Source organism: Sciurus vulgaris (assembly GCF_902686455.1).
Source record: "Sciurus vulgaris genome assembly, chromosome: X".
NCBI lineage: Eukaryota > Metazoa > Chordata > Mammalia > Rodentia > Sciuridae > Sciurus > Sciurus vulgaris.
This window is the reverse complement of record NC_136471.1, coordinates 22851062-22872428: the sequence shown is the minus strand read 5'-3', so window position 1 is coordinate 22872428 and position 21367 is coordinate 22851062. Positions and strand designations below refer to the sequence as shown.

Below are 21367 nucleotides of genomic sequence, written 5' to 3'. Positions count from 1 at the left end.
AATAAAAAAATAAAAAGGGCAGGGGATGTGGCTCAGTGGTTAAGTGCCACTGGGTTCAATCCCTGGTATCATAAAACAAAGCTTGAGCTCTGGAGTCAAAGACTAGGCTCTAGTCTCTGCTCCACAACTTACTAGTTGTGAGACCATCCATTAAGAAATTTCTATGTGTCAAGGGCAGTGCTAAGTGCTGGGGACACATGGGTAAGCAAGATAGGTATTCTTCTTGCCTTCAGAGTTCAGAAGTCAAAAAATAAAATTTAACAAGCTCTAATAATAATCAAGAGTGACAAATATGACCTGAGTAGTCAGGGCAGTGCAGGTAGGAAGAGGAACATAGCACAGGTACAACATTCTCTAACCTGAACTCTGATGAATGAGTAGCTTCTTTAGTCTCCTTTGATTTCTCCTTGGTAAGCTCCTCCTCAGTTCAACCCCACTACTCATCATCCACACTGCTCAAATAACCACCTTACATCCTGTTTTATTGAGAATACTAGTGAAGTCATTAGATGTGATCTTCAGCTTCCCATAAAGGCTCTACTCTTCCCCATTCTCCAAATAAAAACATATCTATTGGGATGAGGTGTCCTTTCTGTTCTATTTTTTGAGCCTGATCCCCAGACCTCCCTTACCCTTCCAGAACTTTCCCATATCAATCATCTGCTCATTCCCCAACCTCTCTCACTTCTGAAAATGGATATCCATATCTTGTTAACATGCTTATCCCATTCAGTAAGCCCCGCTCCTGACTCTATGTCTTCTTTATGCTTTTGTCCAAAAACATCTCCCTTTTCTCATTTATTTTTCTTCTGGTACCCAGGATTGAACCCAGGGTGCTTAACCATTCAGCCATATCCCCAGACCTTTCTATATTTTATTTTAAGACAGGGCCTCGCTAAGTTGCCAAGGTTGGCTTTGAACTTGCAATCCTCATGCCTCAGCCTCCTGAGCTGCTAGTAGTATAAGTGTGTGCTACAGCTCCTGGCTCATTTAAAATTTTTAAGAATAGTTTAGTCTCATTTGTAACTTTTCAATGATATCTAAACTAGCAAATCAAATGGAACATTTTAGAATTCTTATCTTTTTCTGGTGCTGGGGATTGAATCCAGGGCCTTGTGCACACTAAGTATGTGCCCTACCACTAAGCTACATCCCCAGACCTACAGTTCTTTTCTTACCAGATTCCTCAATCATAGTAACACTGTGGATCACCTCTTTCTTCTTGCAGCTCTGTACAACCTTGGTTCCTGTCCTGAATTGTCCTTACACTCCTCTGTAAACTCTGTCCTTGACTCCATTGTGGATTCTCCTTCTTAAGCCTGCATTCTAAAGGATGAGATTCCCCAGGGCCCTCTTTTTTTGCCCCACATTCTCACAAGGTAAATTCCTCCTTGAGAGGCTTCACAAACTCATGATTTCAATTCCCACATGATTTCTGAATTTTGAGGTTTTTTGTTTTGTTTTATCTGTTTTTTTTTTTTTTTTGGCACTAGGGATTGAACCCAAGGATGCTTTACCACTGAGCCACATTCCCAGCCCTTTAATATTTTATTTTGAGATAGTGTCTCGCTAAGTTGCTTAGGACCTCACTATATTGCTGATGCTGGTCTTGAACTTGCAAAAACATCCTGTATGGGCCTTCAGAGCCTCTGGGATTACAAGTGTGCACCACTGCACCCAGCTGATTCCTGAATCTCTGTGTGAGCCCAGGCCTTCCCCAAGTGTTACACCCATATGACTGCCCAGAAGACATATTCAGATATTCCAGCTCATACTTAGTAATCCCAAACTTAACTTTGTCTTCTCCCCTTAAACTAGCTCTTAACTTTTTTTTGTACTGGGGCTTGAACCCAGGGGCACTTTACCACTGAGTTTTTTTTTTTTTTTTTTTTTTTTTTGGAAACAGGTTCTCACTACGTTGCTTAGGGCCTCATTAAGTTGCTGAGGCTGGCCTTGAACTTCCCATCCTCCTGCTTCAGCCTCCTGAGTCGCTGGGAGTACCAGCATGTGCCACCATGTCGGGCTAGCTCTTCCTCTTGTAATGTGTTTCTCAGTTGGGGGTCCACCACCATCCATTCAGACACATAAGCTAGAAATCAGAAAGTCATTTTTGTTACTTCTCTCTCCTTCAACTTCCACCTTCAACCAACCCCCAGGCCTTGTCAAGTCTGCCTCCTAAGCATGCTTCAAGTCTATTCCCCACTATTCATTCACTTTTCTTTTTTTCCCAGTACTAGGGATTGAACCCAGGTCCTTGCAGATCATCAGATTTCTATCAGGAAGTAATACAACACTGAGAATGTGATCTCTGGAATCAACAAGTCTGAGTTCCAATTCTGCAGTCAGACAGACCTAGTCTCAAATTCATTTCTTTCTTTTCTTTTCAGTACCCCTGGGTTCAATCCCCAGTACTGAAAAGAAAAGAAAAGAAAGAAATAAGATTGAACCCAGGGGTGCTGTACCACTGAGCTATCTCCAGCCCTTTTTCCTTTGAGACAGCCTCACTAAGTAGCTGTGACTGGCCTCAAACTTGTGATCCTCCTGCCTCAGCTTTCTCAGTTGCTGGGATTACAGGTGTGGACAACCACACCTGCCTTAAATTTCTGTTTTTGTTTGTCTGGGGTAATGGGGATTGAATCCACGGACACTTTACTACTGAGGTACATCTCCAGGCCTTTTAACTTTTTATTTTGCAAAAAGGTCTCACTAAATCACTGAGGCTGGCCTCAAAACTTGCAATCCTCCTGCCTCAAGTCATTGGGATTACAAGTGTGCCAGTGTGTGCACCACTGTACCTGGCTTCAAATTCTGTTTTTTGTTTTTTTGGTACCAGGGATTAAACCCAGAGTTACTTAACCACTGAGCCATATCCCCAGCCCTTTTGCCCATTTCAAATTCTGTTTCTGTCACTTATTAGCTGTGTGAATTTAAGCAAATTATTTAACATTTATTTAGTAAAACATTCAAGTTTCTCTGTAAAATGGAAATAATCCCTACACCTCATAAGATGATTGTGAGAATAAGAGGAGATAATGCACATTTGAAAACTGTGCTTACAAGATCAGAATAAGTACTATATAAATGTTAGTTCTTATTTTCTTCTTCTTCTTCATCATCATCATCATCATCACTCTCCTACTTTGGGCCCTAATCATCACTTGCCTGGATTGTTAAAATAATCTTCAAAATGGTCTATCTCTAGTCTTATTCCTCTGAAATCCATCCTTGTCATAGCCAATAATGATTATTGAAAATCCAGTCCAGTCCAAGTGTTTTATATCCCTGCCTAAAACTTGATAGCTCACTACTGCAGATAACTCAAGCTCATTCACACAGCAAACAAAGCCCTTAATAACCAGAACCTGCATAACTTCTGTTTCATCTCTGGCAACTCCCTAATTTGAATTTTCTGCTCTTTTAGTACCTAGTAACTTATTTTTCTTATATCCAATATGCTTTTCCACACTCTTCCATATTTGCTTATGCTATTTATTTTTACTTGAATGGTTTTTACTTGAAAGTTCTTTGCTCTTCTTTATCTCTTCATTCCCTAAGACTTCCTATTCTATAAGATTTCCTTTTCTAGGAAACCTTTCCTTTTCTAGGAAACCTTTCCATTGCCATACTGGGTATTCTTCCCATGACACACTACATCTCTCTCTTATACAAATCTATGTCTTTTGATTTGTTCCTGCCTATTACCATTATCCCCTAGTGAGCAGGGCCTGTGTGTTATTTATACATAGGGAACACTTAACATATAATATCTCATTATCAGTTTTTCCACAAATCTATATCCACCTTTTCTGCCTAATGCCCTCTTAAAGGAGAAGTCTGCCTGTCCCTGTCAAAGACAAAACCCTCCACTTGTGCTCTGGATCCTACCCACTGAACTTTGTTCCTTCAGCAATATATTGTCACCAATAATCCCAGAGAGAAGTTAGCATGGGAAAATAGGAAGGAGGAAGAAGGGCAGAAAAGTAAATAGCATCAGTAACAACTTTCAGAAATATGGTTCCCCAAAATCTAACTTCCTTAAGAAAGTTTAGCCAGCCTGATTCCCTAGGCTTTAATATTAGTGTTTTCCCCCAGATAGAAATACTAAGCAATATGAATCCTAAAATGACTTGCTCCTTCTTTGATTAACTCAATGGTAGAACACACATGGATGACAGTGGAAATACACATGTGCCATACTTGCTGGTTGGCACCTACACAGAGCCTGACAAAGGAAGCAGCCTACTAGCTCACCTTCTTCCCAGTGAGGACGGCCACACCACCATTCTCAATATGAGGCAGGTCCTGAGCAGAGACATAGAAAGAAGGTGGCTGGAAATATATGCTGTATGGAAAAGAGGCAGAAAAATGTTATAAGTACCTGGAACTGCTCTAGGTTCACCCTATAGTTTTAGCAAAAAATTATGTTTATTATGAAAAGATTTTAGGAACATTTTTCAGAGCAAGACCTTGCCTGTTATATCTTCATTGTGACTTGCATATATAGAGGTATTCTAGATCAGTGGTTCTCAATTGGTCATAAGTTTGCCCCCAGGAGATATCTGATAATGTCTGGAAATATTTTTGCTTGTTAACAACTTGGGTAAGGATGCTACTGATACCTACTGGGTAGAGGCCAAGGATGCTGCTAAACTGTCTTTGATGCACAGGACAGCTCCCACTGTAAAACAAAGAATTATCCTGCCCTAAATATCAATCAATGGTGCTGAGGCAGAGAAACCTAGTTCTAGATTTAGATTATTTCAAACAAAAAGAGGGACACCTAAGGAGCTGGTATTCACAAATCCACCAGAATAATTTGTTCAGAATGGTGCTGGTCAATGGAACAACAAGGTTTAGCTCCTAGATGATTCTGTCTGAAACAATCCAGATGAATGTGGTGGTGCACCAGGTAGTTCCAGCTACTTGGGAGGCTAAAGCAGGAGGGTCACTTGAGCCTAGGTGTTCAAGACCAGTCTGGACAACACAAAAAGATCTGGTCTAAAAAAAAGGCAAAACAAAAACCAGTGAATTAATTGTGATATATTAATTAAGAGGTGGTTAATTTATTTGGAAGCCTGCATCCTGCTTGAAAATGGAACATGAAAGTGAGAAAGGGAGTAGGTAGGTTTGTAAAATTTAGTTCAGTGTCAAGGGGATTACTAATGAGAAAAACATTTAAACCAAAAGAATATAGTATTAGAATCAAGAGATCTAAGGAGTCCTTTGTAAGGGAAAGGCTTCTGGACCTGTAGCTCCAAGTCTCTTAAGGAAATATTGTGATAAGGAGGCTCTTCCTTTCTGTCTTCCCACCCTATTACTGAAATTCTGAATGCAGGTTAGGGTGTCAGAGAAAGGGCCATTAAACAATTTCTTTTCCTTTTATGGGACATGCCCAGGCAAGTATGAAGAAGTGGTAACAGAGGCCAAGTGGATCATCACTCAAGAAATCTACCCTAAAGGTCCCAGAAATAGGAGCATTAGTATTTCAGAGGCTAACATTACACTGCCAACTGTTGGTAGATCTGGTAACAGTATCCAGAATGTACTTTGTAGCCTGTTGCATCTCAACTGGATCAAGTATATACCATAGCAAACTCCAGCATATAGCTAAGTCATCCTTCCTATTCATTGCACACAGTGGCAAAATCCTAACCTGCTCCCTGTACTCAGCTGAAGTGGCTAGTTAGGCCCGTTTTACATAAGCAAACACACCTTCTTTCCTTTCCATTCCACTGTTTGAATCGCAGTGTCTTTGTGACATTTGGATCATCTGAAAACCACAGTTCTTTTGAAAGAGGAGGTCGCATGTATGGCAATTCAGGATCTTCAGATACGATTAGTACCTTTAGACACAAAAATAGAAATACTTATCAGAGCCAAGTTACTTAAAAAGAGGCAAATGTCAAAGTATTCACATAGGCTGAGTGCGAGCAGACTGTAACTCTGTGCCAAGCAAAATAACATGCAACTTACCCTGGCCCCAGGATCCCGAGCCCGGATGGATCTGGCTGCAGCAAAAGCAGCAGTGCCTCCACCGATTAGTAGGAAAGGAACATGACTTGGTACTCTGACCTGAGGAACCGGCTCGCCTTCTGGAGCTTTAAGCAATAGACCAAACAGGGTGAATCTTTTGGTGGTTGTTGCTGTTACTGGATATTGAACCCAAGACTGCTTTACCACTGAGTCACCTCCCTAGCACTTTTGGCTTTTTATTTTGAAACAGGGTCTCTCCAAGTTGCATAGGGCCTTGCTGAATTGCTGAGGCTGGCCTCAAACTTGTAATCCTCCTGCTTCAACCTCCTGAGGTACTGAGATTACAGGTGTGGGCCACTGTGCCCAGCCAGGGTGGATTTTATAGGCTCGGGTGACTCTTTTCTATTATTAAAAAAATCAACTTGTCTCAATCTTTTACATAAAGGTAGCAAAACAGCTGGATATGGTGGCACAGGCCTATAATCCCAGCAGCTCAGGAGGCTGAGACAGGAGGATCAAAAGTTCAAAGTCAGCTTCAGCAACTTAGCAAAGTCCTGTCTCAAAATAAAATACAAAAAAGGGCTGGGGGTGTGGATCAGGGGTTAAGTGCCTCTGGGTTCAACCCCCCAGTACCAAAAACAAAGTAGCAAAACACAGTACCTACCACAATAAATAAACTTGCTGGGGTGTGTCTAAAGCACTTGCCTAGCATGCTTGAGCCCCTGGATTCAATCCCCAGCAATTAAAAAGACAAAAAACTTCACAGTAGCTGGGTGGGAGAGGAAAACCAAGTATTCCTTTCATTTCACAAGTGAAAAATTACCATAAAAAGGTGAATGATTTGGCCCATGTCATTCATTCATTAGGTCTGTAGAGAATAAAGGACCTAGCTTAACTATTTAGGTATTTCTAAAATACATTATAAAGTATATATTAGAAGGCCTATACCCTGCTCATTAATTTCCTATTGACCACCAAGAAAATATCAAGTTCAGTTTCACCTTTTGTTAGCAATTAAAGGAAGTCAATTGGGGATTATTTCACAAGGTTCAAGAATAAGGAGGTGTTACTGGAGAAAGCAAGGCAAACCACCCACCCACAGCTGAGGGGTTTATTAAAGGATTAAAACAATTCTTCTCTGAAAAACCAAGACTCAAAAGGGGAACATAACAGACAAAAAATTTTTTCCTTAATGAAAAAATGACTTTCATCTCTTTTCCAGTAGTTTCCCTCACCAAGCTTGTGTTTTAAGAGTCTAATGTATTAGGCACAGTGGCATATGCCTGTAATGCCAGCCACTCAGGAGGCTGAGACAGATGAACTGTAAATTTGAGGCTAGCCTCGGCCACTTAGTGAGACCCTGCCTAAAAATAAATAAATAAATAAATAGTGGGGGATGTGGCTTAGGGTATAGTGCCTCTGGGTTCAATCTCCAGCACCCTGCCCCCAAACAGTCTAATATAAAGAAAAACAAGCAATCATAATCATCACCAATTTTATTATCAAGCCCAAATGCCAGCCGAACACTTTAACAAATTGCTCCTGGTTCTGGGGTAACACCACGGTTTCTGGAAGTTACAATCTTATACTATCATCACTTCCAAAAGATAATTTATAAATCATGGCACCCAAACCACTTATAACTTTCTCTTTGTGAGTTTCACATTACACATAGTGAGACCTCAGGGCATACTCACCAGATGACGTGGCCCTTCTCTTTTTCTCTTCTGGTGTCAGCCCTAACCCTGATATTCTTTCATTATATCTTTTTTTGTCATCTTTTATCGTTTTGTAGGCCTGCAGATCCAAATACAGAGAAAGATTATTTTAGCATACAGTTAACTCAAACCATAAGGAATATCATCTCTCAATTAAATGAGAAGCTTTTGTCTACATGAGGTTAGTTACTCAATGTTAAAAATATTGGGTATACACACACGTGGTGTTAATATTCAAAATCAAATGAAAATATGCCAGTTTCAGATTTTGAGGCTCTCTGTAAAGAACTCTCCTCATATTTAATTCTGAAAGTACAGATAAAGAAAAAAATAATTGATACTTATAAGTGCTAGAAAAGGCTAACCTTTATATCAGTATAGAAAAGGGCTTTGGGCTATTGCTGGACACTGGCTGTGATGTCAGTCTCCATGGTCCCAAGCAGAAGTTGGGAAATAAAATTTTCCTGGTAGACCTATTCCAGGTTTTGCTAAGGCACTCAGATAATTGCTTGGATATGTGGCCACCTGTGTCCTATTCTTATAGAGGAACTCATCTGTCCCTCAACAGCCTATCCTTTTCCTAAACTGGTGTAGTAGGAGTCTCACTCAGAAATACTATACATATACATTATGAAGGTTCAAACACCTTGCCTAAACAATTGTTATACCAAATAAACTATCTTTTCTACCCTCTCATATTGAAGAAGGGTATCTTAGTATTATGAGTAGGTTTTGTTATTGTTTGTTTGTTTTATAACACACAACACCGGAGATTTCTTATTAGTGACTTTTTATTTTTAAAATTTTTATATGCTTATTGGTACTGAGGATTAAATCTAGAGCCCTGCACATGCTAGGTAAGTGTTCCATGACTAAAGTACATACTCCAGCCCTAATAGTGACTTTTTAAAAAGTAATAGGCAAGAACATGAATTTAAATGACCATATGTCAAATGAAGTCCCAGATTAATTAATTAATTACAGAAGTAAAAATCAGAGTATCATCAAACATTCTAACAATATTCCTATGACCCCCTTGCAGGATAGCCTGTTAGATGACATGTTAGAAGTGGGGAACTTGGACCTTAAGAGTTGAATTTAACATCTATCAATCTGAAAAAACTTAACATGAGACAGATGGAGGAGAAAGTAATGTATAAAAGATAATAGGTACTCTTTCAATTTACCACTAAATTTATCAAATAAGTAAACTGAATTCAATTAACTTAATTTCAGGAAGTGTTTTTATTTTTTAAATCTTGGCATCAGGTTACTATATATACACAAGTCCAGTATTTATCCATATTTAATTTTTTTTTTTTTAAGAAAGGGACTTTTGGGCTGGAGATGTAGTTCAGAGGTAGAACACATACTTAGTATGCACAAATTCAATTCACAGCATCAAAAAAAAAAAAAAAAGAAAAACTGTTACCAAAAGATGGTTTAATCTGGTCAACATGAATGAACAGATAAATAAACTAGGGCCATGTTCATATTGGGAGAGATAGCCAAAAATGGCCTAAATCCGGCTCATACCTCCTAATGGTTTCACATGTGGAAGGAAGAGCACAGCAAGAAACAGGTTTAGTAGGACAGGGGCAAGAATGAAGTTATAGCTGTATGTGTATCGGCTCTTAAGCTAAATGTTTTAACATATAAATAAGCTTACAGGCATACTAAATAAAAATTTACCTTTCCAAGGGTTTCTATAGTCCCACTTTTGCACACATTTCCAATTAGTGACATAAATATATATTGGGTTAAGAATTACTACAAATTTATGAAAAGTATTATTGGAGACAACCTTTCTAAAAAGATGAATATGGTGCTGTTTATGTGTCTTAAGCAGATTTGGAACCAAACAGGTCATTTTTTGGATGAGGTAATGTGCTCCTGTCAGTTGAGTAATGGCAAAGGTCCAAACACTCAATCTCATTAAATATTCTAAAGGCCACTTTGGCTATAGCAGACTGAGATTAGGGGATCTGCCTGGGGTCGGAGAGAAAGTCACCAGCAAGAGGAAGAAACACTCTTTAAGTGAAAGACAATGAGAAGTTCATGTTTACATCTAGGCAGCAGAAATGCTGTTCAAGCCAGTTTCTTGATTGTGGTTGCAAACCATCAATGGGTTGTTAAATCAATCTGTAGGTTACCCCCAACTGGCATTAGGAAAATAAGGGAAAACATCAGAGGATATCACACTTAGTAAATGTATCAGTGCTTGAAACTTTCAGTTTTATATATTTGTAGCTATATAGGTTGAGCTGCAAGACAAAATTCATTTTTTACTGTGGAACAATGTGAAATTCTTTTAAAAGATTCCTTCCTTATTGGGGGGGGGGGTAAAGTGGGAAGATGGTAAAGAGCTTCCAATACAGGAATTGCTAAAGCAGTGATTATATTCAAATTAGGAACATTTTATAAAATGAGAGAAAAAAGTTATGAAGGAATAGTTAAGGACTGAAAGTTTGTGTCCTCTCCCCAATTCATACTCTGAAGTCTTAACTTCCAGTGTGACAGTATGTACACATGGGGCTTTTGGGAAGTGATGAAGGTTACATGTGGCTGGTGCCTTTATAGGAGAAGAGCCCTGCATAAGCCGGTGATCCCAGTGACAAGGGAAGCTGAGGAAGAAGGACTGCAAGTTCAAGGTCAGCCTTAGCAAATCAGGAAGACCCTGCCTCAAAATAAAAAATAAAAAATAAAAAGGGCTGGGGATGTAGCTCAGTTAGAGTGTCCCTGGGTTCAATCTCCGGTACTGGGAGTGGTGGAATACAGATAGACACACCAAAACTACCTAACTTGCTCTCTACCACCTTCCACCATGTAAGGACACAGCAAAACAGTGGCTGTCTGCAAGCCATGAAGATAGCCCTCACCAGAGACTGAACCCTGTCTGACCAGGATCTTGCACTTTGCAGCCTTCAGAACTATAAGAAAATAAACTTCTGTTGTTTAAACTATGCAGTCTGTGGTGTTTTGTTATGGTAGCCTGAGAAACTAATACAAACAATAAACAACTTGCAGTCATATCTCACCAAACCAGGACTCTAAGTTTAAGTTAACAGTTCTTTTGAGACTAAACAATTTCAGAGAAAAAAAATCTAAGTCACCTCATATCAAAGTTTCAACAATTTCAAAGCTAAAACACCAACTACCCAGAAGGCTGAGGCAGGAAGATCACAAGTTTGACGCTAGCCTCAGCAACTGGTGAGACCCTGCCTCAAAATAAAAAAATAAAAAGGGCTGGGGATATAGCACCCCTGGGTTAAATTCCCAGTATTGGATAAAAAAATTAAACAATAGTGTACAAAGTAGTTCAATAACAGTTGTAGGTAGACAAGAGCTTATCATTTAATGTGGTTCTACTATAATATAATAACTTTATTACCACCAGTGTTGGATAAGCACAGAGGGAAATGAGGCATTTAACTGAATGGCTTGAGAGGAACTTGTGTTTCTTTGCTATTTCTAACACAGGAGAAAGCAACAGTGATGGTCCTGTCTCAACATGGCATCAAGAAAATTTGCATGGTCAACTCTGTGGAGGCATCCAACCCTGGTAAGGCAACAAACCAGAGGTTTAAGAGGTTTAAATTATTACAAACACATCTGTTGCAAACACTTCCAATCTATTGTTGAATGAGTGGAGTGGAACTGATGGGAAAAGCAGAGACATGAAATGGAAAAGTTAAGGCTCAGAGGGTAGTATCTGAATGAAGAACAAGATGAGAGGCATTTAGGAAAGCAATCTACATGAACATGTTAGCTTGTACCACTTTAGCCACTAGTTTGACCAAATTAGAGATTACAAAAGGGACACTGCCAAATGCATTTACTTGGAAGTAGAGGCTGTGGGTGGGGTGGGGAGAATATTGCAATTTCTATGGCTTTTTGGCCCTCCTCAGAAGCATTCAATAAAATGCCTTTTCACAGTAAAAGTCAAGTTGATCATTTTCCACAAACCACAAAAATTACATTTTACCTAAAAAGATCCAAAAAGGATGGTTCTCAAGTTAACTTTATTTGCTTATTAACATTTACTCTTTGTGACTTTTTAGATATGCAGCACTAAAGCACAATATATTTAGTAATAAAAATAGGTATGAAGTTGGCAAAAGTTTCAAAAAGTGTTGATGATGAGGATTTGGCTTTAAATAGATGGTTTCAGATCTATACAGGAGGACTTCAATGGTTTAAAGAATGAGATTTGAGGACACTCTAGTGACTGACAATGTCCCTTTAATAAATACCTAGAGAAAGCACATGCTGTGAATATTGTACTACATCTTAATGGATAGTTTTCATTAGTGCCATGGTCTCACCCACCCTACCCGAAAATATATTGTAGTGTAAACATCTTACATAATAAACTCCTGCCCCAGTGACTGTTGCTCCTACAATTAAGAAGTATACTAGGCTGCTGCCATCTTTCCCAGAAGCACCTGTAGACGCTAGTGATCTAGAAGGGGATCCTAGGTGATGACACTGCATAACTGTAGGTAAAAATAAGGCCAAGAAAGAAACAAAAGGAAATAGAAAATGCACTAAGTATTAATGAAGAAACATTCAGTATAAAGGCAGGGAAGCATTTTTGATTATTCTGTGCTGAAAAAGGAAAAATAAAAAGTGCTGTACCAGGATTGGAGAATATTATCTTTCATCAAAACGTCATCAGAGAGATCTCACTTATTTCTTACTAAGTTGACTCACACTGGCAAGGGCTGGCTAATCTTGCACGTCTGAGAGTCAGGTCAGATAGGAAGACAAAGGCAACTTCAAATAATTTTCATGTCCCCTTCCTTTTTTGGGGGGCAGGTGCCTGGGATTGAACCCGGGGTGCTTTACCATTGAGCCACATTCCCAGCCCCTTTTTTGTTTTTTGAGACAGGGCTTTGCTAAATTGCTGAGGTTGGTCTTGAAGCTGTGACCCTCCTGCCTCAGCCTCTCAAGTTGCTGGGATAACAGGTGTGCGCCACCATACCCAGCTGTTCCTCTTTTTTAACTTAGTGGCCAAGGAACAAAGATAAGTTTGCTGTCTTGCCAATGGAGAAAGAACTAATATGGCAATGGCTTCCAACCACTCACTCTTAGTAAAACAAACAGCTTTCTTCAATCAAGTGTGTTAGTAGGTGTTACCTGAATTGGTTCACTCAACCTTACAGGATCCAACTTTAGACTGATCTGCTTAGTCACAGTAAACCCTGCCAAGTAAAAAAAAAAAAAAAAAAAAAAAAAAAAAAAACCCAAACACCCACAGAATAATTCCTTTGTGTGACCTGCTAATCTGATTAGAGTTCATTTAAGGAGATATAATTGTGCTAATACTATATAGCAATTAAACACCGTATTTCTCACCTCACAAAAACTCCACTACAAAACTGAAGATACCAGGCCTGCTTTTAAAATTTAGTCTTTGGGTGAGATTCAGGGATAGTGTTCCTTTTAGTAACACATATGTTTTATTGAAGGTTGTTGCTGGGTTTTTTTTTTTAAGTGTCAAGCTCAAGGTGAGGAAAAATAAAATATTTGACAAATGGATCAAAATCAAATATTGTGCTAAGGAGCTGCAATGAATTTTTACTTTGTTCATAGGTTAGTGTGTTACATCCAAGAGAACAGGTACAATTTCCGGGTTAGTCAAACGTAAGAAAACAGTGAATTTCAAATAAAGAGTAAAAAGACAAGTGAAAAGAGTGGAGATCATCAATCAACATGAAACAAAATTTCAGTCATTTCTGAATTGGCTCACATAGGATATTAGACAGTAGGCACTTTAAAGAAGGCTTTTTGGAAAATTTTCCAAAAGGAGAAAGGAGAATTAGTTGCAAAAGTTTTAAAGCAGCATAGTATTGATCTATCAATGGGAGCTGTTTGGCAGCTTCTCTACACAAGCTGCTTTTCTACTTACATATGCACCAGCTCCTATTGTTGATAAGCCCACAATAAGGACTAACACAGAATTATCGATTTTGCCCCCTGATGCACCAGAGCTAGCCATATGTCTTGTCATCTGGAGTTCCAGTGGAACATGCCATCGCTGGATCAAGTTGCCTAAAGGAACACAATTTATTAAGACACACACACATACAAAAATAAAAGTTAATACATGTTTATGATCTGATTAAATGTCAATTAAATGTCAAAGACTTACTGCACATTGTGTTGCATGGTGTTTAGTGTTCAATGACCAAAATAATACAGTTAAAACTGTACACATAAACACTACAGATACCTGAAATGCACACTCTTAAGTTGTTGGAGTTTTTAAGAGTAAAATTTAATGCTACCCAATGAGGAAACAGTTTACAGAAAAGTTCATTAAAAATATATGAACAGTTCATCAAATACTTCTCCCTTTACATCTTCACTATACATGAAGAAAACACAGAGAAATGACTGGGTAGATACAGTCATCTCTTGGTATCTGCAGGAGAGGGGATTGATTTCAGGACCCCTGGAAGATACCAAAACCTCTGGACGCTCAAGTCCCTTATATAGAATACCACGGTATTTGCATATAACCTACATACATCCTCTTTTATACTTTAAACCATCTCTAGATTATTAATGTAAATAGTAGTTATACTGAATTGTTTAGGGAATAATGCCAACAGCCTGAACATATTCAGCACAGATGCACTTTTTTAAAAAAATATTTTTGATCTGTGATTGGTTGAATTTGTGGATGTGGAACCTGTGGAAACAGAGGGCCAACTGCACAAAGTTAACCACGAGCTACCTGGGACATTTCAGTAATCTAAATGGCTTAAACCCTGCACAAATTAAACCCTGAAAAACAACCTAACTAGGAGACAGTTCAGTCTGGTGTGAAAGGTGATATGTCCTAGAAGAAAGTGTTAAAACTCAGAACAAAATCAGAAAAAATATTTTCATATATGAATTTATCTCCCCAAAGGAACTGAAGAATTTCAGACTATAAAATATTTTCCTGAATGACAAAATTTAAAGTGTCCACCAATGATCTGGCTCTTGCTCCTCCAAAATAATACAAGGTCATTTTGATGTAAACCTACATAGACCAATATAATACATACATAGAGCTATGTAATTATCTAATGATCATCATAATCCTAGATTTCACCCTCCACGGGGATCCTGACATTTTCAGATGAAGGAAGGTCTCAGTACCTTCTTTGTGATTATTCCTCATGGTTGTTGACCTGGAGCAGCTTTTTTTTTTCTGTAAAGGACCAAACAGTAAATATTTTCAGCTTTGTGGGCTGTCTGGTCTCTGCTATAACTTTTTAATTTTTGCTGATAGTGCATAAAAGCAGCCATGAATAATATATACACAAATGGACATGGTTGCATTCCAATAGAATTTTACTTATAGACACTAAAATTTGAATTTTACATAATTTTATATGCCACAAAATAATCTGTATTTCATACTTTTAAGCCATTTTAAAAATGTTGAAACCACTTTCAGCTTGTGGGGCATACAAAAAGCAAGAGGCCACAGACCAGGTTTGGCCTGTGGTTGAAGTTTGCAAACTCTGAGGTAGAATAATGCTTCTCAAACTTTAAAGTGTGTTAGAATCCCCTGGAAGGAAGGTTTGTTAAAAAGTAGCTGCTCAGGCCCCATCCCAAGGATTTCTAATTCTAGGTTTGGGATGAGCCTCAAGAATTTGCATTTCTATGGCTGGAACTGGAGAATATCATGCTAAGTGAAAGAAGTCAGTCCCAAAAAACCAAAGGCCAAAAGTTCTGACATGTGGAAGCTAACCCACAAGGGAGGGTAGGGAAGGGAAGAATAGAAGTTCACTGGATTAGACAAAGGAGAATAAAGGGAAGTGAGGGGGGATGAGAATGGGAAACAATGTAATGAATCGGACATCACTTTCCTATGTTCATATATGAATACACACCAGTGAAACTCCACATCATGTACAACCATAAGAATACGTGTGTATATGTCAAAATACATTCTACTGTCACGTATAACTAAAAAGAACAAATAAAAAGGCAAACAAATTTTATTTACAATTCTAGGACAAAGAATTTATATACAAATGTATGCATGATTTGGCAGTAATGGAAGAGTACACACTAAAAAAATTTGCATTTCTAACAAGTTCCTAAAATGAAGATAACTACTAACCTTGAGTGGGGGATACCACAGCTTGAAACTCCTGGTCTAGATGCTGGTAGATATGCTCCAGTCCTGACTAGGTTTTTTTTCTTAATTTTATTGGTTCTTTTAAGTTATATATGACAGTAAAGTCCATTTTTGGCATAATTATACAAGCATGGAATGTATCTTATTCTAATCCTAGTACTGCTTTCCCCTTCCCTACACCTCTACTGATATTTCTGCCATTCACTATTAGTTATTTTTTTAAAAATTAGTGTCTTGTGGATGTACATGATGGTGAGATGCACTGTGATATATTCATATATGTACACAGGAAAGTTATGTCAGATTCGTTCCGCTGTCTTTCCTTTTCCCATCTCTGATTCCTTCCCTTCATTCCCCTTTGTCTACTCCACTGATCTTCTAATTCCCCACCCCCTTAATGTGGGTTAGTGTCCACATATCAGAGAAAAATATCCATAAAGACAAACGGAATTGGCCCTGGTAGTGGCATTTCACTTGTACTTGCTGAGATTAAAAATAAGGAGCTTTCCCTCTTGATTTCACAGTGTCAGGGCACATGGGGGTAAAAAAAAGTCCAATACAGGTCTGCAGCCTCTTATTTAAAATCCTTGGGAACTCCAAATTGTTTGGTCTTAAGCATGTAGTGCACATACCTCATAATGGCACCTGACACAATAAGAGGTAACTATCTACAGTCAAGCACATTAATATTGCTATGACAAACTATACTACATGGGATCAAAAAATTATAAGTAGCCTCTCTCCAAGTTTTATACTGACCTACAAATGAGTTACAAAACCCTGATAGTTCTACTGGGATTTCTGAATTATAGATAGAGACCTTGGACCTAGACTCTTAGAAAAGGAAATGTATTTTTCTTTACTCTTCTTATTTCTTACCTGCTTTAGAAACTTTCATCACCACATGAAATAAAATGGTTAATATTTGTAAATACAACAAATCATGAAAATAAAAATGTGAAAGATGGGACGAGGTTATCTTAATCTGGACAAGATTTTGATTTTTAGAAACCCATAAAAATGATAAAGCTTTGGAAATAGAAATGAATAACTCGAAGAGCTTAGAAAATGAAACTGGTTAGTAAAAGTGCCATGTGGTTAAGCTTAGTTCCCATCTATAGTCCAGAACATAAAATGTTCTTTTAAAAAATTCTGTTTATCCATCTAGAACATACTAAATAAAAATACCATAACAACTTGAACTTAATACTGCTGTGTTTATTATGTTTTTTTGCTTGCTTTTCAGGGACTGATAAAATAAAGCATAGGTTGAGGAAAATTCCACAGTTTCTGCCTCAACTTAACCTGAAAAGAAGATATGTAAAAGTAAATTGACTTAAAAAATTGATTAACATTTAAACTACTGCTTGAAAAGAAATATAATACACTACTATCGCAATCAAACCAACTTTTTTAAAAATATATTTTTTAGATGTTGATAGACCTTTATTTTATTCTTTTATTCATATGTGGTGCTGAGAACTGAACCCAGTGCCTCACACATGCCAGGCAAGTGCTCTACCACTGAGACACAACACCAGTGCCCACAAACCAACGTTTTAGATAACTATCAAATGACTTTAATTTTGTAAAAGCTATCAAGATAAGTATTGTATGGATGTTTATATTTCTCCTCTGATTTTCTTTTACCTATGAAAGTACTCCTATTCTCTCCAGAGTTTCAAACTTTAGAAAAATTTCCATCATGATCAAACATGCCTTTTTACTTGTCTTACTAAAGTGGAAAAAGTGGAGTTACTTATTGATTTCTCATTATTGTACCAGTTCACTTGTTTGAAATTTTCAAGCAAGGTGCGGTGACCCAGGCCCATAATCCCAGTGACTAAATCCCCAGGCTGAGACAGGAGGATCACAAGTTCAAGGCTGGAGGCAAATTAGTGAGACCTACAGCAACTTAATGAGACCCTGTCTCAAAATTAAAAAAATAAAAGAACTGGGAATGTAGCTCAGTGGTAAAGCATCCCTGGGAACAACGCCTAGTACCAAACAAATAAAAAGAAAAACTGCAGTCGAACTGTACATAGACAGGTTGAGCCTCCTTCCTCACACTTAGGGTTCGATTCCCAATAAGCCAATTTGTCTGTGTAACAGCACCTGATACACAGCAGGTATTTGCTCAATAAATGTTTGTTGAATGAATAAATGCAGGAAGGAGATAGAAATTAATATTGACTGAACATTTAAAAACAATTCTTCGCAAAGTCCTTTTAACAAGATTCCATCTATTTTCAGGTTGTTTAATAATAAATTAGCAACTTTAAACATCACAGATTAGCATCAGAACAGTTCCTAAACCAGCAAGCTCATTTCTGTAGGTTTCATAATCCATTTTTCCATACTCCCTGAAGGCCTGTTCTAGAAACACATCCACATATTGAGGTACCTAGGAATCCTAAATGTTTAAGAGGTTTATATATGCTCTTGAGACCTGATTCCTGAATGTCAAACTGATTTTTCTAACATGAATAAAACAGAGGGCAGGACAAGCCTTCAGAGATAGCCTATTTATTTTTTGGTACTGGGGATAGAACCCACGGGCACTTTACCACTGAGCCACATCCTGAGCATTTTTTTCTTTTTTTTTAATTGTAAACAAATGGGATACAACTTATTTCTCTGGTTGTACGTGAAGTAGAGGCATACCATTCGTGTAATCATACATTTACATAGGTTTATGGTGTTTGATTCATTCTGTTATTTTTCCCTTCCCCCCCACCTCTCCCACCCCTCTTTTCCCTCTATACAGTTCCTCCTTCCTCCATTCTTGCCTCCCTCCCACCCCCCATTATGTATCATCATCTGCTGCGCATTTTTTGAGACAAGGTCTCACTAAACTGCTTAGGGCCTTTCTTTCCTTTTTTTTTTTTTTTGATACTGAAGATTGAACTCAGGGACACTGGACCACTGAGCCACATACTCAGACCTATTTTGTATTTTATTTAGAGACACAGTCTCACTGAGTTGCTTAATACCTTGCTTTTGCTGAGGCTGCCCCTGAACTCAAAATCCTTCTGTCTCAGCCTCCCGAGCCACTGGGATTACAGGCATGTGCCACCACACCTGGATGAGTGCCCATTTTAGCTAGATGCTTCTTTATAAGGAATCTGACAACTATTTAAATTTATCAGTCTTTTTTTTGAACAGGGATTAAACTTCCACTGAGCTTCATCCCCAGCGTTTTATTTTTTATTTTGAGATATGATCTTGCTAAATTGCTAAGGCTGGCCTTGAATTTGGGATTCTACTGCCTCAGCCTCCCAAGTCACTGTGATTATGGGGATGAGGCATGCCACATGGTTATCAGCCTTTTTTAAAAGTATCAACTCTTTTTTTTTTTTTCTTTTTTTTGCGGTACTCGGGATCGAACTCTTGCTGGAATTTTAGAAGAATCAGAGTGGTAATAACTATAGTGCAGCGTGAACCACTCTGATGAAAGGCACAAAAGGAAAAATTATTTCAGTGACAGAGGAAAAAATCTAACTCTATGCCACAAAGTCTTCCACAGAACTACCATGTAGCCATGGAGAATTTACCATGTGCCAGAGATTGTATAAGACACTGAGCCTCAAGAATAGATAGGACATAATCCCTGTCTTCAGGTAGTGTTTAGTTTAGAAGGGGAAATGACTCTGAATATGAGAAAATGAGCTTGACACAAATCACAAGAGTTGCTCAGTTTGGTTTTATAAACCTTGGCTCAGTGCAGCAGAATGGTAAGAGTCACTACTCATCCAAAACACTATTTCCTAGACTTTTCTGATCATATGAATTACATCCAGGACTCCATCCTGGAGATACTCATTCATTCTCATTCCCAGGCACTCCTGAAGTAGGTTTGGGTTCTGTCCTCCACTCAATTCATAAGATCCAGCAACTTTTGGAAACATGATCTAGAAGAATGTTAAGACATGCAGTCACTCCCTTAAAAAGTTACAAACTTTCTAGAAAATCTAACTTATTAACTGGTTATAGAAAAGGCTTACTTGCAAAAGATTTTCTTCTGAAAAGTCCTGTCTAAGCAAAAAGAGTGAAGGAAGACTCATCTTCCAGGCTTTGCAAAGTGTCATTTGGCAGTGTCCATAAAGCTAAGATCCTAGCCCATGAAGAACTCAGTTTCCTCTTTAAAGAGGTGAGAAGGATTCCAATTAGAGAAAAACATCAAACATTTGAACTTTGGGTCAGGGAGTCAGTGATCAGTTTGATCACATGGGCGGCAGTGTTTGGTTACCAAATAAAATGTTACAGAACAGAAAATATCTATTATCTAACCCATCTGCTTCTCAGTGCTGAATGTAGACATAGACTTGTAACTATTAGTTACCTTTAATCACTTCTGGAAGGAGGCAGAACATCCAAATAAATAGAGCACATAGTAGTTTACTACTATGGTTTTAAGGCAAAAGGCAACAAATGGTGGAAATGGAAATGAACCTGACAATGGTGACAGATGTAGATGAGATGGGTTCCAGGCAGGCTTAAAGTTTGCTGACACAAGAAACAAAAACAAAAAGAAAAACTAAAGAAGAAAATTTTCTAACAACCTGGCAAAGAACTAGGTGAGGGGTAGAAAGGAAAGTGGTGTATAAACCTTGCCTACCTCTACAAAAAGGTACGGCAAATGCCACTACGTGAAAAAGAAATCAGATTAAAAGCAATGGGTAATCAAGCCACAAAACAGTTAATCCCTAAAATAAGAATATCATAATTTCTTTTTGAAATTGTAACCTATTCCCACCCATTTTTAAAGGCAGGTTATGTCATACTCTGGTGAATGACCAAAGGACAAAGAATAAGTGTGTACAATTAGATGGATATGTCAGGGACTCAGAATATTTTCTACAGGAGACTGCCTTCAAACAAAGTCATGCACTGGAAAAAACATTTGAGTCTATATTTTTCAGCACTTCTAAATATTGTCAACCCCTTAAAATGTTTAATAAAACAATTTAACTTTGCAAATGCATATTTAATTGGTAAGTTACTTCTCATCAGACTTCAGAATGCTGGTAAAGGCTGAGAGTCTTTTGTTGGTGTGTGTGTCATGCTGGGAATTGAACCTAGGACTTTGGTCATGCTAGGCAAGTGGTCTACAACTGGGCTACTATCCTCAGTCCCTTTTATTTTACTTTTTGTGTCAGGGTCTCCCTATGTTGCTCAGGCTGGCCTCAAACTTGTGATTTTTCTTGCCCCAGCCTCCCCAGCTACTGGGATTACAGGTGTGCACCAACATGCCTGCCTAAAGCTGTGAGTCTCAGTAAAGTAAGTTCACATTAGAAAGGCCAAATAAGTTCACACTAGACAGGCCAGTGTTGATGAAAATCTTTAGGTTATCTGAACTTCTGTGTAAATTTCTGTGTGAATTTACATAACATACCATCATTCTGATGCACGAAACCCCTGTAAAAGACACCCACTGTCAGGACATTAGTTTAAAAGTAAGGCAGAGGGTTTTTGCCAAAGCAGAGATAAAATTCCAAGAGCAATATGCCCTAGGACATAATGCCCAATACAC

At 38.2% G+C, this 21367-nt stretch overlaps 2 protein-coding genes across 5 annotated transcripts in view; one reads left to right on the top strand and one right to left on the bottom strand.

Annotated features, from left to right (window-relative positions):
• AIFM1 (apoptosis inducing factor mitochondria associated 1) overlaps positions 1-21367 on the bottom strand; it is a 37526-nt gene that overhangs the window by 14509 nt on the left and 1650 nt on the right. For 3 of the 4 annotated variants that reach the window (XR_013760979.1, XM_079122716.1, XM_079122714.1), the window contains exons 2-6: positions 13603-13745; positions 7671-7770; positions 5974-6098; positions 5713-5843; positions 4252-4342 (exon numbers count right to left, since the gene is read on the bottom strand). Coding sequence is in view for 3 of the 4 variants with exons in the window: in XM_079122716.1 (XP_078978842.1) it covers positions 4252-4342; positions 5713-5843; positions 5974-6098; positions 7671-7770; positions 13603-13745 (590 nt within the window). In the remaining variant the exon portion in view is untranslated. Of the gene's footprint in view, positions 1-4251; positions 4343-5712; positions 5844-5973; positions 6099-7670; positions 7771-12056; positions 12188-13602; positions 13746-21367 lie in introns of all 4 variants that reach the window. The other variant, XM_079122715.1, reaches the window with a different exon arrangement.
• The window catches only part of RAB33A (RAB33A, member RAS oncogene family), a 28227-nt gene continuing 16947 nt past the window's right edge, over positions 10088-21367 (top strand). The window contains exon 1 of the mRNA XM_079122717.1: positions 10088-11253. Coding sequence (XP_078978843.1) covers positions 11203-11253 — 51 coding nt within the window. The 5' untranslated portion in view covers positions 10088-11202. The remainder of the gene's footprint in view (positions 11254-21367) is intronic.